The following is a 17136-nucleotide window of genomic DNA, read 5'->3' on the forward strand; positions in this document are numbered from 1 at the left end:
CTCAGTCTGGCATCTGCTTTACCGACGATCAACTTTATATGATCATTCCATTTTAAATCACTCCTAATGCGTACTCCCAGATAATTTATGGAATTAACTGCTTCCAGTTGCTGACCTGCTATTTTGTAGCTAAATGATAAGGGACCTAACTTTCTATGTATTCGCATCACATTACACTTCGCTACATTGAGATTCAATTGCCATTCCGTGCACCATGCGTCAATTCGCTGCAGATCCTCCTGCATTTCAGTACAATTTTCCATTGTTGCAACCTCTCGATACACCACAGCATCATCTGCAAAAAGCCTCAGTGAACTTCCGATGTCATCCACCAGGTCATTTATGTATATTGTGAATAGCAACGGTCCTATGACACTCCCCTGCGGCACACCTGAAATCACTCTTACTTCGGAAGACTTCTCTCCATTGAGAATGACGTGCTGCGTTCTGTTATCTAGGAACTCCTCAATCCAATCACACAATTGATCTGATAGTCCGTATGCTCTTACTTTGTTCATTAAACGACTATGGGGAACTGTGTCAAACGCCTTGCGGAAGTCAAGAAACACGGCATCTACCTGTGAACCCGTGTCTAAGGCCCTCTGAGTCTCGTGGACGAATAGCGCGAGCTGGGTTTCACACGATCGTCTTTTTCGAAACCCATGCTGATTCCTACAGAGTAGATTTCTAGTCTCCAGAAAAGACATTATACTCGAACATAATACGTGTTCCAAAATTCTACAACTGATCGACGTTAGAGATATAGGTCTATAGTTCTGCACATCTGTTCGACGTCCCTTCTTGAGAACGGGGATGACCTGTGCCCTTTTCCAATCCTTTGGAACGCTTCGCTCTTCTAGAGACCTACGGTACACCGCTGCAAGAAGGGGGGCAAGTTCCTTCGCGTACTCTGTGTAAAATCGAACTGGTATCCCATCAGGACCAGCGGCCTTTCCTCTTTTGAGCGATTTTAATTGTTTCTCTATCCCTCTGTCGTCTACTTCGATATCTACCACTTTGTCAACTGTGCGACAATCTAGAGAAGGAAGCACAGTGCAGTCTTCCTCTGTGAAACAGCTTTGGAAGAAGACATTTAGTAATTCGGCCTTTAGTCTGTCATCCTCTGTTTCAGTACCATTTTGGTCACAGAGTGTCTGGACATTTTGTTTTGATCCACCTACCGCTTTGACATAGGACCAAAATTTCTTAGGATTTTCTGCCAAGTCAGTACATAGAACGTTACTTTCGAATTCATTGAAAGCCTCTCGCATAGCCCTCCTCACACTACATTTCGCTTCGCGTAATTTTTGTTTGTCTGCAAGGCTTTGACTATGTTTATGTTTGCTGTGAAGTTCCCTTTGCTTCCGCAGCAGTTTTCTAACTCGGTTGTTGTACCACGGTGGCTCTTTTCCATCTCTTACGATCTTGCTTGGCACATACTCATCTAACGCATATTGTACCATGGTTTTGAACTTTGTCCACTGATCCTCAACACTATCTGCACTTGAGACAAAACTTTTGTGTTGAGCCGTCAGGTACTCTGTAATCTGCTTTTTGTCACTTTTGCTAAACAGAAAAATCTTCCTACCTTTTTTAATATTTCTATTTACGGCTGAAATCATCGACGCAGTAACTGCTTTATGATCGCTGATTCCCTGTTCTGCATTAACTGATTCAAATAGTTCGGGTCTGTTTGTCACCAGAAGGTCTAATATATTATCGCCACGAGTCGGTTTTCTGTTTAACTGCTCAAGGTAGTTTTCAGATAAAGCACTTAAAAATATTTCACTGGATTCTTTGTCCCTGCCACCCGTTATGAACGTTTGAGTCTCCCAGTCTATATCCGGCAAATTAAAATCTCCACCCAGAACTATAACATGGTGGGGAATTCTACTCGAAATATTTTCCAAATTATTCTTCAGGTACTGAGCCACAACAGCTGCTGAGCCGGGGGGCCTATAGAGACATCCAATTACCATGTCTGAGCCTGCTTTAACCGTGACCTTCACCCAAATCATTTCACAATTCGAATCTCCGTCAATTTCCTTCGATACTATTGCACTTCTTATCGCTATAAACACGCCTCCCCCTTCACTGTCCAGCCTATCTCTGCGGTATACATTCCAATCAGAGTTTAGGATTTCATTACTGTTTACGTCTGGTTTCAGCCAACTTTCTGTTCCTAGTACTATATGGGCGTTGTGACCGTTTATTAATGAGAGCAGTTCTGGGACCTTTCTATAGACGCTTCTGCAGTTTACTATTAGCACATTAATATTGTTATTCCTTGTTGCATTTTGCCTACTCCTGCCTTGCCGCGTCTCAGGAGGCGTCTTGTCGGGCCTAGGGAGGGAATTCTCTAACCTAAAAAAAACCCATGTGCACTCCACACGTACTCCGCTACCCTCGTAGCCGCTTCCGGCGTGTAGTGCACGCCTGACCTATTCAGGGGGACCCTACATTTCTCCACCCGATAGCGGGGGTCGAGAAATTTGCACCCCAACTCTCCGCAGAATCGTCTGAGCCTCTGGTTTAAGCCTTCCACTCGGCTCCAAACCAGAGGACCGCGATCGGTTCTCGGAACGATACTACAAATAGTTAGCTCTGATTCCACCCCGCGAGCGAGGCTTTCCACCTTCACCAACTCCGCCAACCGCCTGTACGAACTGAGGATGACCTCTGAACCCAGACGGCAAGAGTCATTGGTGCCGACATGAGCAACAATTTGCAGTCGGGTGCACCCAGTGCTCTCTATCGCCGCCGGTAGGGCCTCCTCCACATCACGGATGAGACCCCCCGGCAAGCAGACAGAGTGAACACTGGCCTTCTTCCCCGACCTTTCCGCTATTTCCCTAAGGGGCTCCATCACCCGCCTAACGTTGGAGCTCCCAATAACTAATAAACCCCTCCCCCCGTGTGCCAGCTCGGACCTTGCTGAAGGAGCAGCCACATGTCCACTCACAGGCAGAGCGGGCGATGCCACACGGCCAGCCTCCACATTGACCCTCCGCCTCGTGCGCCGCGAACGCCGCTGAACCCGCCACTCCCCTTGGGGAGAGGGTGGCCCAACCGCGCCCGGTACCCGCGAAGATGTCTCGACAGCAGGGACAGTGGGTGAAGCATCTAACACCTGGGGTGCACCATGCGACGCACCAGACTCCCCACTGCCGCTACACTCCGAGGCAGCAGCCTGAAGACGGCTGACCGCGGCCATCAACACGCTCAGCTGTTCGCGAAGAGTGGCCAGCTCCTCCTGCGTCCGTACACAGCAGCCACACATCCTAGCCATCCTAAGAAATCAATTTACTATAGAGTGTCAATCAGCTTTTAACTAGACTGCTAATTCACTAAAGGCGGTTGATTATTGACTAAACTGTGATTGCTAACCACTTCTTGTAGAAACAAGGAAAATAGCACTACCTGTCTCTGGACGGTATTGAAAACAAACACTAGCACTACGAGCACTATGGCTGACTAAAGGGACTCTCTGACTGTATTCGAAACACACACGAGATCTATGGAACACTTAATAGCACTCTACTATTAAAGCTTCCTAAAAGCAAAAACACGCAGAAGAAGAAGTGACAAGTAAGAAAAATACAGATAATACTTAAATTAAGGTAGCTCGCTGCACAGCAGACGTGAAGCAGACGGCGGTTAGGGCGACACTGGCACTACTGGCACTATGGCTGACTAAAGGGACTCTCTCTGACTGTATTCAAAACAAACACGAGATCTATGGAACACTTAATAGCACTCTACTATTAAAGCTTCCTAAAAGCAAAAACACGCAGAAGTAGAAGTGACAAGTAAGAAAAATACAGATAATACTTAAATTAAGGTAGCTCGCTGCACAGCAGACGTGAAGCAGACGGCGGTTAGGGCGACACTGCGAGAGGGCTGTACAAGCAATGATCACACGCACGGCACAGCGGACACACCAGGAACCGCGGTGTTGGCCGTCGAATGGCGCTAGCTGCGCAGCATTTGTGCATCGCCGCCGTCAGTTTCAGCCAGTTTGCCGTGGCATACGGAGCTCCATCGCAGTCTTTAACACTGGTGGACGTACCGCCGAATTGCTCAACACGTGGGGCGTGAGGTCTCCACAGTACATCGATGTTGTCGCCAGTGGTTGGCGGAAGGTGCACGTGCCCGTCGACCTGGGACCGGACCGCAGCGACGCACGGATGCACGCCAAGACCGTAGGATCCTACGTAGTGCCGTAGGGGACCGCACCGCCAATTCCTAGCAAATTAGGGACACTGTTGCTCCTGGGGTATCGGCGAGGACCATTCGGAACCGTCTCCATGAAGCTGGGCTACGGTCCCGCACACCGTTAGGCCGTCTTCCGCTCACGCCCCAACATCGTGCAGCCCGCCTCCAGTGGTATCGCGACAGGCGTGAATGGAGGGACGAATGGAAACGTGTCGTCTTCAGCGATGAGAGTCGCTTCTGCCTTGGTGCCAATGATGGTCGTATGCGTGTTTGGCGCCGTGCAGGTGAGCGCCACAATCAGGACTGCATACGACCGAGGCACACAGGGCCAACACCCGGAATCATGGTGTGGGAAGCGATCTCCTACACTGGCCGTACACCTGTGGTGATCGGCGAGGGGACACTGAATAGTGCACAGTACATCCAAACCGTCATCGAACCCATCGTTCTACCATTCCTAGACCGGCAAGGGAACTTGTTGTTCCAACAGGACAATGCACGTCCGCATGTATCCCGTGCCACCCAACGTGCTCTAGAAGGTGTAAGTTAACTACCCTGGCCAGCAAGATCTCCGGATCTGTCCCCCATTGAGCATGTTTGCGACTGGATGAAGCGTCGTCTCACGCGGTCTGCACGTCCAGCACGAACGCTGGTCCAACTGAGGCGCCAGGTGGAAATGGCATGGCAAGCCGTTCCACAGGACTACATCCAGCATCTCAACGATCGTCTCCATGGGAGAATAGCAGCCTGCATTGCTGCGAAAGGTGGATATACACTGTACTAGTGCCGACATTGTGCATGCTCTGTTGCCTGTGTCTATGTGCCTGTGGTTCTGTCAGTGTGATCATGTGATGTATCTGACCCCAGGAATGTGTCAATAAAGTTTCCCCTTCCTGGGACAATGAATTCACGGTGTTCGTATTTCAATTTCCAGGAGTGTAGTTAAAGCAGCAACTTGAACTACGTAATTGTGCAATTTTTACAGCTATAAAAACTGAAATTTAATTCATTTTACTGTCATCTCTGTGCTAGGACAACAGGTAATGACTGCCTGGTTTCGTTAAATCTTTTTTACATTCATAAGTCAACGTTTAGTGATACTTGGTAATGAAGTTTGGTTACTTGCTTGTTCCATGTATAATTTAGAGTACAATTTGCGTACAGAGTGAAATGGGGCATGTCAAGAGCTTTGTAAATATTACACATTTTTTTAATAAAACCATAGCTACATACACAGCGTTAAAAAGATGATTTTTACTATATTATTGACTTTCAGCTTAATTTAATAAGCATAAGTCAGTGATATAAAAATGTCTCTACAGTAGGAGGAGTTGTAGAGCAGAAACGGTTTCAGTATACTTGAATAACTGCTTTAATGTCTGCACATATCTCTGCTTTCAGTGAAAGATTGTTATTACAATAAGAGTGAATCCACAAGCTTCAGTGCGGGTGCAAATTTACGTTCGATCTCCAACAATTAAAAAAATTTGTGAACATGGAGGGCATGAAAAGGGGCAGAAAATTGGTGGCGTTATGTGGGAATATGTGTCGACCGGGGAGCGCGCCTTTGCGATAAACACTGTGTCCCGGTTGTACAGTGGTTATTGGAGCGCCTAGTAACATAAGATCTTGAGTTCCACTCCAGGACCGGCACGTATTTTCTTATTCCGTATAATGTCCCGACTCAGTTAATATAATGAGTTCCGTTCCTTTCTCCCCCTCCACATTGAGTTTATATAAAAAGGTAAGCTATGACAAGATACCTCCGCATTTATGTTCTCGAACACTTACACTTTAACCAACATGCCAGGCTAAAGTGACGAAACTAATGCATAAACTTACAAGTCTGTGCACTATAGACTGCGCCTACAGGCGATGAGGACATATTACACAGCACTTTTTGCGTCAATAACTTGTCTTATGGCTAGTGCTTGGGCACATCGATTGTGCTTAGGTACACATAAAATCGTTATGAGGCGCAGTCAGAGGAATGTTCTACTCAGAATCTCAATGGTTTTCGGTACAACCTCGAGTGAGGCACTGTGTGTGATACTGAGAGTTTTTCCCTATAGATATTACAATTCGCCACAGAGCAGCTGCCTACTGGCTGAAGAGGGGAACACGTGACAAAATAAAAGAAATAACTGAACAAAAGATAAACGACATGAAACAAACGGAGACCTGATACATGGGAGACAGAACGCGACACAACTAATAAGGGAAGATGAGTCTATGCTTTCGTCCCCAGTATCCGAGACCAGGTGAATTTGAAGTACATAAGTCCAACACGCGGCATGGTGCACTTTCTCACGGGCCAAGGTCCGTTTCCTGTGCATCTCCACAGATTTGGCCTAAAACAGACTCGAACTTGTACCTATGGAGTGGACGACACACCTGAACACATACTGCTCATCTGCTATGTGCTAGGACATAGAAGACCAAGTTTAGGAAGCTATGAAATAGGACAGTTAATACGGAGACAAGATGACTGGACTCTGTAAACGACATCGCAGACAAAGTATCCCGAGCACTTACAAACAGGAGAGGCCATAGGCGAGAGGAAAACAGGTTCCACATCTGACAGATCAGCAGTACATTGTAAATACCACTAATTCAAACACAGACACTGAATCGGATGCTATATATCACACACAGGAAGAGAAGACGAAATAAGCATAGGAACATAGAAAAGATACGCTACATTTCTCCGACATTAAGACGAATAAGTCTGAAAATGTAACTATCTATGTAGGTGAAACTTCCTGGCAGATTAAAACTGTGTGTCCGACCGAGATTCGAACTCGGGACCTTTGCCTTTCGAGGGCAAGTGCTCTACCAACTTGCATGTCTCCGCAATAACCTTTCTTTCAGGAGTGCTAGTTCTGCAAGTTTCGCAGGAGAGCTTCTGTAAAGTTTGGAAGGTAGGAGACGAGGTACTGGCAGAAGGAAAGCTGTGAGCACCGGACGTGAGTCGTGCTTCGGTTGCTCAGTTGGTAGAGCACTTGCCCGCGAAAGGCAAAGGTCCCGAGTTCGAGTCTCGGTCGGGCACACTGTTTTAATCTGCCAGGAAGTTTCATATCAGCGCACACTCCGCTGCAGAGTGAAAATCTCATTCTGGTCTATGTAGGTGGTTGTTACAGCATGTAACATATCTTAAGATGTAACATTTCTTCTTCTTTCGCTGCATCAGGTGTGACTAACTCGAAGTTTTGCCGAGCCCTCGCACCTGATGCATCTGACTATGACACTGTAAATGAACTCCCAATTTCCAATGTAGCCTTAATTTCGGAACCACATTAAAACCTAATTAATATACATATTATTAATTATTACCACAGTCAAGAGACCATACGCAACACATGTAACCAGACACATAGAAGATATAACGAGAAGAACTGCCACATCATATCTAAATCAAGTTCCAGCTCTTGTTGCTTCCATTAAATGCACTTTTAATTTTAACTTAAAATACATCCACCACCTATTCTGTGTCTTATTTATAATCGTTATCTAAGTTAGTTAGAAGTGTAAACAAAATTGAAACTTCCTGGCAGATTGAAACTGTGTGCCGGACTTGGTAGTGAGTCGTGCTTGGGTAGCTCGTCATTCTCGCTTCGCGCGTCGGGCGACTAGGTTGTGCTCTTAGTTCCGCCTCTACCGTAGCGCAGCGTGTTTTCCTCCTGTCAGTTTAGTGCCGTGTTGGTCTCCGTGCGCGTCGCATCGCTGGTTGTCGGCTGGTGTTTGGTGTTCGTGCGGCCCTTCCTGTCGCGGCGTCGTCTCTCGCCGTGATGTCCACCATGGTTCCCACGAAAGTTCCGCGTACAGGTACAGTCAGTTTTACCTTTGACAAATCCACGCGTCACGTCCAGCCCGGTTCTTTGGAGATACATGACTGGTTAGTCGATACAGTTAAGGTCACTACTGATCAGGTGCATACCGCATATTTCGACAGCGAATTATATGTGTTTTTTGTTAAGTTTCTTGACCCGCTCCAGGTTGATAGGCTACTTTCTCGTCATGGTTCTCAGGTACCCTTTACGCACCGTGATGGTTCCACTAGTATGGTTCTCTTGGCAAATGCAGAAGTGATATATACGAATGTTCGGGTATTTAACCTTCCGCCCGAGGTTGACGACTGTTTTCTGAAGTCCGTTTTGCTTCCTTATGGGGACGTACGCCATATTCGAAAGGAACGCTGGTCTGCTCAGCACCGCTTACAGGTATATAGTGGTATTCGGTCGGTGGAAATGGTGGTCAAAAAACCTATTCCTTCTCACCTACAGGTATGTGGTTATAGGGTCCATATCACGTACAGTGGCCAGGAAGGAACATGTTATTATTGTAATGAAACTGGTCATTTCCGTACTAATTGTCCGCGGCGTGTGGTGGTATTAAAACCTACATACGAACAGCGTAAAAAATTGACTTTAGCTGATCTTCTCCCGCAAGGATCTCGGACTGAATCGCTCACTGTTACTGAGGGCGCAGTGATCCGTTGCCCGACAACGGCCGTGATTTTCCCCCGTTGTCCTTGCGTGGGGATGTTGCTGCCCTTAAATCCGATGTGCCCGCGCTGATTTCTCACAACAAGCGTCGGCGAACACAGAATGATGCGGCTGATGAATCTTCCTTATTGGCTCGCCCTTCCGATGGGCCTCCGGTAAAGGACTCTCTTTCTCAGTCGGAAATCGTGGATGAGGAAGCCACAGGTGCTATCACGCCTTTGCAGAAGCTCCCTGACACCTTATCTGACGTTGTTCCTGCTGCCGCGGCAGCCTCTTCGGAGACGCCCGTGACGGAACCTGCTTCTGGTTGCCACGTGTCTTCTCCGGTTCTCTCTGACACTTCTCCTATTGACTCTGTTTCGCATCCCCCTTCTGGAATTTCTGTCACCCCCTCTGGGTCACAGCCTCCTCCCATCAAACAACTGATTGATTCTCCAGAGCCAGTGGATCCCGTTGTTATTCACCAACTGTCCCACCGTGAACCCATGTCTGCGGACGAGTGGGATGTAGAGGCCTCTCTCCCGCAATCTGACACGGAATGTCTACATGATGCTCCCACGCAGCCGAACGCTGCAGCGTCGGCACCGCGGAGCCGCAGTCGAATCCGTAAACTGCCACAGAGAGCCGCGTCACGGCCGAAGAAAAAGCAGTGGGAAGATGAGGGTTCTGTTTCGTAGTTTTTCTCTCTGTGGTTCAGCGCTTGTTTCTGGTATGATTACTTGTATGTTGCTCCGTCAGCTGACGGCTCTCTACCGATCTTTGTTCTTCTTTCTGGGTTGAAGTTCCATGAAAGCATATACATTTCTTACTCTGAATATTAACAGAATATGTTCTGAGCTTCGGCTCGCCGCTTTGCGACAGTTTATCTATCAGTCTGGGGCAGATGTTGTTTTTTTACAGGAAGTCCTATTCGACCAGTTTTCCATTCCTGGGTTCTCGACGTTTTTGAATGTCGCTTCCGAACTTTCTACGGGCACTGCCTTGTTTTATAGAGAAGGCATTCCGTTGATGAATTTCGAAGTACTCGACAGTGGAAGGGGGATCGGGTGCACGTTTTATGATCTCAGTTTACTCCTTCTTTATGCCCCTTCTGGTTCGGGTTGTACTACCGCACGTTCGAGTTTCTATAAAGAAGAAGTCATTTACCTGCTTCGTAAATCCTCGACAAAGATAATTTTAGGTGGGGACTTCAATTGTGTTCTACGGCCGGTAGATCAGTCTCCTAATTTTAATTTCAGTAAAGAACTCGACGACCTTGTGCGCTCCTTGCACCTGCGTGACGTGTGGGTTTCTCGCTATCCTACACTTGTGCGACATACCTACTTTACTCCCACGTCTAGCAGTCGCCTCGATCGCTTTTACCTTTCCGATTCCTTGTGTGGGCAACTTCTGGCTGTTGATGTGATACCAGCCTGTTTTACTGATCATTTCGCTGTAGCCGTTACGTTTAATTACGAGCGACAACCGGTAAAATTGTTTCGTCCTCCTTGGATGCTCAATATCGCGTATTTGCAAGATACCTCCCTTGGTATCGTCCTGGAGGACATTTGGACTCGTTGTTCTCGTACTATGGACCGGTACCCGTCTATCGTGGCATGGTGGACACTGTATGCAAAACCACACATCCGTAGGGCTCTCATGCGTTTTGGGGCTGCGAAGGTGGCAGAAGGTCGACGAACGCAAGAATTTTACTATTCTGTCTTACGTCAACTGTACGATAGTGCTACGCATGCTCCCCTACGGGTTACTGATATATAGCGCATCAAAGCCAAATTGCTGCAGCTCAAACGCATTCAAATGGAGGGCCTGCGGACGAGGTCTCAACCACGTTCCCTTCTACAAGAGGAACTGACGTCACTCTACCATCTAGTCCGTTTACGGTCGCGCCGGAAACGTGGGTGCCTTGCCTCCCTCACAACCGCTGACAGCCGCGTGGTCACCTCTCACCGTGAAATTTCTGAATTCGTTTACACCTATTTTACTGATCTGTACGATACTCATGTCCCGGCGGAAACCTCTCTTGACGACTTTACCTCCTTGCTGCCTCGGGTCGTCACTCCTCAATTAAACGACGCCTTTCTGCGTCCCTTTCAGAAGGATGACATATATGATGTTGTTGCAGGATCGCAGTCCCGCAAGTCGCCTGGATTAGATGGTATTCCTAAGGATGATTCCCTCCGTCCTATTACTCTCCTTAACTTTGATTATAAACTTGTCGCTCGACCAATTAATATCCGTCTCTCTAAGCTGCTCGATACCATTATTGCCGCCCACCAAAGCTGTGTGCCTGGACGCACGATACTGACTTCCGTTCTCGAATGTCGCGATGTAATCTCGGTGGCGGCTGCCGCTAATATCCCAGGGGCTTTGCTTTTTCTTGATTTCCAAAAAGCGTTCGATCGCGTCAGCCATGATTTTTTATCGAGAGTGCTCACCGCTGTCGGCTTTAATAATGATGCTCGACATGTCTTAACTAATCTTTTTACCGGTATCAGTGTCTCGGTGATTGTGAACGGTCACCCTACCCCCCGGATATCGATCAGACGGGGATTACCCCAGCGAAGCCCCTTATCCATGTCACTTTTTGTTCTATCCTTAGAGACCTTACTTCGCCATCTCACCATGCAATTACGTGGCTGGAATATATTGGGGGAAATTTTTGCAGTCCGTGCATACGCCGATGACGTCATGGTTTTAGTACGACATGCCGAGGACATACCGCGGCTTAAGGATACCTTGGATTCATTTTGTGGTCTTGCTGGTGCTCGCATTAATGATCGCAAATGCACGTTCCTGCCGTTGAGAGGCTTTGATCATGTCGTCATTCCTTGGGCGACGGTTGTCGATCGCCATAAGACCTTGGGGATCATAGTGGATCGTAATCCGATCAAAATGGCGGCACTAAATTGGCGTGAGGTTACGAGTCGTGTTCACGGGGCGATCCTTGAACATGACCGCCGTTCCCTTAGCCTCCTTCACAAGGCACGGGTTTTAGAGACCTATGTCTTCAGTAAAATATACTACGTTGCGCAGGTTTTCCCGCTTCCCGCGATGATGGCCCGCAGGCTGAAACAGCTGTCTAGTCGATTTCTGTGGCGCCGCCATGTCTTCCGTGTCCGGTATGAAGTTGTGGCCAGGCCTCGGAAGCTTGGAGGATTGGGTCTTTCAGATATCAAAGTGAAGACGTCCATCTTATTTGCCCGCCGCAATGTTTTAACCTGTACGCGGGCTCCGCATTCAGTCACCTCTCGTTTACTTTCCCGCCTCCGGCCGGCCAGTCTGACCCCTCCTGTTGATGTTGGACGGATTAATCCTAAATTGCGGCACATTCGTGAATACTTTGTACTTGTCGGTATTCTGGGTGCTGATATACTTTCTATGACGCATATTACTACCAACATGCTACAAATCCGTTGGGGTACAGCATGTTTCCCTTCTTCTGTTGAACTTGCTTCCCCGTCAACGTCATGGAAAACGGTCTGGTCTCATCTTAGTCTTCCCATTTTGCCGATGGAGATTGTTTCAACGTGGTATAAGGTCATTTACCGTCTGATACCTACTGGTGATCGTCTTTTTCGTATTGGCCTTCGTCCGACTGATCAGTATGAGGAATGTCATCAAACTGACACCTTACTTCACAGGCTAGTTGCTTGCGGACGGGATCATTGGCTCTGGGTCCGCCGTCAATTAGCTTTTCTTACTAGAGGGCCTGAAACCGCATTCCCAGACGACATCTTCTTACATCCGGACATCTCTTATTTTCCTCAGACGAAAACGAACACGATTGTCTGGCTCTTGGGTTACTATGTCCACTACGTCATTGAAGGCGGTAATGACCCAGATCCCCGCGTTTTTCACCATTACTTGTCAACTGCGCATTGGAAATGGCAGCGGTTACCACAATACCGAACGCTTTTTGCGAATATGCTTTTTCTTGTGTTTAACCGTCAAGGTGTTGGTTAAGTTCCCCTGTGATTCCTGTTTCTTCCCTGAGCTTGAGTCCCCTCACTTGTTGTACTTTTTCGTAATTTTTTTTTCTCTTTTCATACGGGTGGGATAACGGGTAGGTCTTCCCCATCAGAAGTAATGTTTTATTTGTGTTTCAACTAATTTGTTGATTTTCTTTTTGCAGCTAATATTAAATGAAGATTTGACTATGGTTGTCTGAATTCTCGTGAAATATACCAAGTCAATCTGAAAATAAAAAAAAGTGTAAAAAAAAAAAGTTGGTAGAGCACTCAGATGGTAGAGCACTTGCCCGCCAAAGTCAAAGGTGCCGAGTTCGAGTTCGAGTCTCGGTCCGGCACACAGTTTTAATCTGCCAGGAAGTTTCATATCAGCGCACACTGCCCTGCAGAGTGAAAATTTCATTCTGTAAATAAAATTGTTTATATACATTTGCACTTACTTTTTATTTTCATCTTTTCTAAAATTTTCAAAACAGAAAATGTACGGGTAATAAATCTGAATTTGTATGATATGAGAAAGAAAATCACAAATGTGCTATCTACTATATAACAATATTATTCAGGTCTTTACTTCATAAGTTAATAACTAAATAAATAGATTCAATTTACATAGTATGTTACATCAATATGTAGCGTTTGTCTGGGACTTTTAACAGATACGACAGAAGAAATGGAGAAGAACCAAAGAAGAGCAGAGTATTTCCTCATACATCCGCTTAGCAGCCGCGAAAGGTGGAAATGTTCATCCAACTTCAGTAGCTTCATGAGGGATGTGGTAGAATCCCGATATCGTACGTTCCTAACAGAGTCAACCAATATATTGCTCCCTACCACGTATATTTTGCGAAAATGCCATGATGGTAAAATTGAGGGGGGGGGGAGGGTTTAACTGACACAGAGGGCTACCAACAATCGTCCTTGTCACGCATCACACGCGACTGGAGTAAGAAAGGTAGGGAGCGACAATGATACACGAAGTGCCCGCCTCATGCCATAAAGCTACTTGCAGATAATTAATGCACGTCTAGATGCAGATGTAATTGTATAACAGAGACCTATCATGACGATTCTTCTAAGTGCATATCCCCGTATAGACAGAGATACATATCCACCTGTTTAGCGTCCTTGCCCTTTAATGTAGTTCCTCAGCGAGCGCCTCTTCTGGTTGGACAGGTGTTCGACATCCTGTGGAGCGACCCGCAGCCGGCGGAGGGCTGCGTCCCCAACTCGCTGCGCGGCGCCGGCACCTACTTCGGCCCCGACGTCACGGACAAGTTCCTGCAGAAGCACAAGCTGCAGTTCATCGTGCGCTCGCACGAGTGCAAACCCGGCGGCTACGAGCTCACGCACGGCAACAAGGTCAGTGGCGGCACAGTGGCACAGTGGCGGGGGCCGTGGCCGTCGTACAGCAGCTGCAGCACGTGCAGTTCTGGGAGCAGTATCGCACGTGACGACCCACTAGAGCAGAGGTTCCCACTCTTCCTTCGACCATTACCCCTGGGTCGTATTAGACTTTAGCTAGTTCCTTCGCTCCCCCCCCCCCCCTCCCCCTGTTGTCTGTCTCACTCACCACCTCCCCCCCTACTATGGCACCAACCTGCTGAGATCATCGGTCCCTAGACTTACACACTACTTAATCTAATATAAAGTAACTGATGCTAAGGACAACACACACACACACACACACACACACACACACACACATGCCTGAGGGACGACTCGAACCTCCTACGGGGTGGGGGGGGAGGAGCCGCGCAAACCGTGGCAAGGCGCCCAAAACCACGCTGCTGCGCTGGTTAGCCACGCAGACGCCCTAGACCGAGCGGCTGCACGGGGTAGCGGCGCGGTCTCTGCGCCTTGCCGCGGTTCGCGTGGCTCCCCCCATCGGAGGTTCGAGTCCTCCCTCCTGCATGGGTGTGTGTGTGTTGTCCTTTGCGTCAGTTACTTTATATTAGATTAAGTAGTGTGTAAGTCTAGCGACCGATGATCTCAGCAGTTTGGTCCAATAGGAACCATCACCACCACCACCACAACCCGTGTCCCAAACATTATCACCAGCTTTATTACCTAACTAAACTGTCGAATCATTTCCTTGGAACACTTTTATTTTTAGAATGATGAAAGATATGTGTTATTTACGGGGGTTTCCCTGAAAGTAATGCACCACATTTTTTCCTCAGCCGAAAGCAATGCTACGAACGCGAAACGTTACCTATGTGTTATATGAAGTCTCCTGATTGAGGGCACCAAATTTCTGTTACTTCCGAAAGATAGCGTAACCGCGGAATAGTTTCAAAATGGCGACTGTAGGTGATGTACGTTACAAGCAATGTCCCGTCACTGAATTCCTCACTGCAGAGAAAGAAACTGTGAGGAATATTCACAAGTGGTCGTTCAGAGTCTATGAAGCATGTGCTGTCGACAAAAGTGTAGTTAGTCGCTGATCACGGAGGGTGAGATCATCAGAAACGGGGTTCGGTGGAGCTTCACGATAAGCAGCAGGCGGGGAGACCATCCGCGGCTGTCATACCTGACAGCCCTGACCTAGGGCCCTCGAACTTCACGTGTTTGGGCCATTAAAGGATGCCATTAGTCGAAGATATTTTGAAGACGAAGCACTGCCTTCACCACAAGCACAAGGATTGGTACTGACGGGGAATACACGCCCTTGTTTCCCGCCGAAGGAAGGCCATAGAACGGGATGGAGATCACGTGGAAAAATAGGGTGTGTAGATAAAGCACTAGTCTTCCAGATGTCTTTTATAGCAGTCAGAATGCGTTGTGCTTGTATATTGTGGGTAATAAATGAATAGGTTAAGTCTGAGTTGCCTTGGTCAGGGAAAATGCTGTAGGTCAGTGTTTAATAAAAATAATTAAAGATGTCGTTTCATGTTTAACTGATGATAGACGCAGTTGTGAAGGTGTTACCATGTGCTTGGCGGGGAATGCGATGATACTCGTTGTGGTGGTCAAACATGGTCAACCGGAACCTTTATGACGAGTATAGCTTTCCTTAGTTCCTACTGAAGCCCAAAAATTAGGTTACTGTCACAACTCAGTGCCCCACAAATCTGGATATTGCACGGTTACACCATACCCTCAAATGGAGGCCAACAATGTGGCACATTTCATACTCTGTCAGTTACTGATAACTCTGTCTCAAACGCATACTTGGTGTGTCCGTGTCCTTCACAGTTTTCACCCAACATTTGATGCTCTTCACACTCCTTATATAGCAAAGCGGTCCTTGTACCAACGCTAAAATCGAACAACACTAATGATTGATGGTGGCCATTCTGTAATCGCTATATAGGGGCGCTAGCGGCAGTTTTGTTGAAGATGGGTGCCTCCGTTGGACCCGAGCGTGGTAGCTGTTTGTTTTAGTTTGAAAAATCGAAGTCGGCGACAACAGTTCAAATACGTTAAAGGTTCTCCTAGTAGGGCTACAATTTATGAATGGCATAAATGTTTTGTAGAAAAAAGATCCTCGGTAAGACACAGGAAATGATCAGGTCGTCCAGGCACATCTGACGACGTCGTTGAGCGTGTGAGGCAGCCTTTTGTCATCATCCCTAAGAAATCGACCAAGAACGAAAAGTTTATTTCATGCAAGATGGTGCATTACCCCACTACCTGGCCGACGTCCGGGATTTTTTCAGTGGCCGCTTTCCAGGTCAATGGATTGACCGCGATGCTCCAATTGTATCGGCCACAGGTCCACCAGACCTGACACCACGCGATTTTCTTTCGTAGGCATTCTTCAAAAATATCGTGTTTGTGCCTCCTGTGCCGGCTTCTCTACCTGAACTTAGATCAAAAATTTACGCTGCCACCTGCAGTGCTACAGCGAGTTTGGGAAGAAATTGACTTCCGACGGGATGTGTGCAGGACTACCAACGGAGGCTACATACAACATCTATACTGTATGGTAAAAAATCTTGATGTGTTTCCCTACAAAATGAAACTAAACCCGTTCTATATCTTCTTTCAATAAATTTATATGAATTTTTAAAGTTGTTAAGTCCTGTTTGAAACACCCCGAATAAGGAAGGCAGTGTCCTGACAGAGTGACTCACTGACTGAGTGATTGACTCATCATCATCCAGCCCGAACAGCTAAGGACAGAAACTTGAACCATGCAGAAGCTGTGGGTTATATACTGTAGGCATCGTTTGAGAATGGGTTGTCCGAAATTCCGCTCTTAAGCAGTGAAATAGGGGATGAAAGGCTTTCTGAAAGTATTTCGATATTGAGCGTATTTTGAAGCTAGAACTATGAAAACAGGTATTTGGCTTCTTAGTTAGAAAATTAAAAAAATATGTGTTTCTGAATTTTTAGAAATTCGACCCCTTACGAGGTAAAATAGTGGGTGAAACTTACTTTAAAATAAATAATAACTAAAGAACTACTGACGGATTTTTGAGGCTATTTCTATGGCACCTGGTATT

General features: G+C 47.0%; 1 protein-coding gene across 1 annotated transcript in view; it reads left to right on the forward strand.

Moving 5' to 3' along the window:
• The window catches only part of LOC126355884 (serine/threonine-protein phosphatase rdgC), a 1775952-nt gene that overhangs the window by 1532600 nt on the left and 226216 nt on the right, over window positions 1-17136 (forward strand). Inside the window, exon 12 of the mRNA XM_050006387.1 lies at window positions 13862-14047. Coding sequence (XP_049862344.1) covers window positions 13862-14047 — 186 coding nt within the window. The remainder of the gene's footprint in view (window positions 1-13861; window positions 14048-17136) is intronic.

Source organism: Schistocerca gregaria, chromosome 3, assembly GCF_023897955.1.
Source record: "Schistocerca gregaria isolate iqSchGreg1 chromosome 3, iqSchGreg1.2, whole genome shotgun sequence".
Lineage (NCBI taxonomy): Eukaryota > Metazoa > Arthropoda > Insecta > Orthoptera > Acrididae > Schistocerca > Schistocerca gregaria.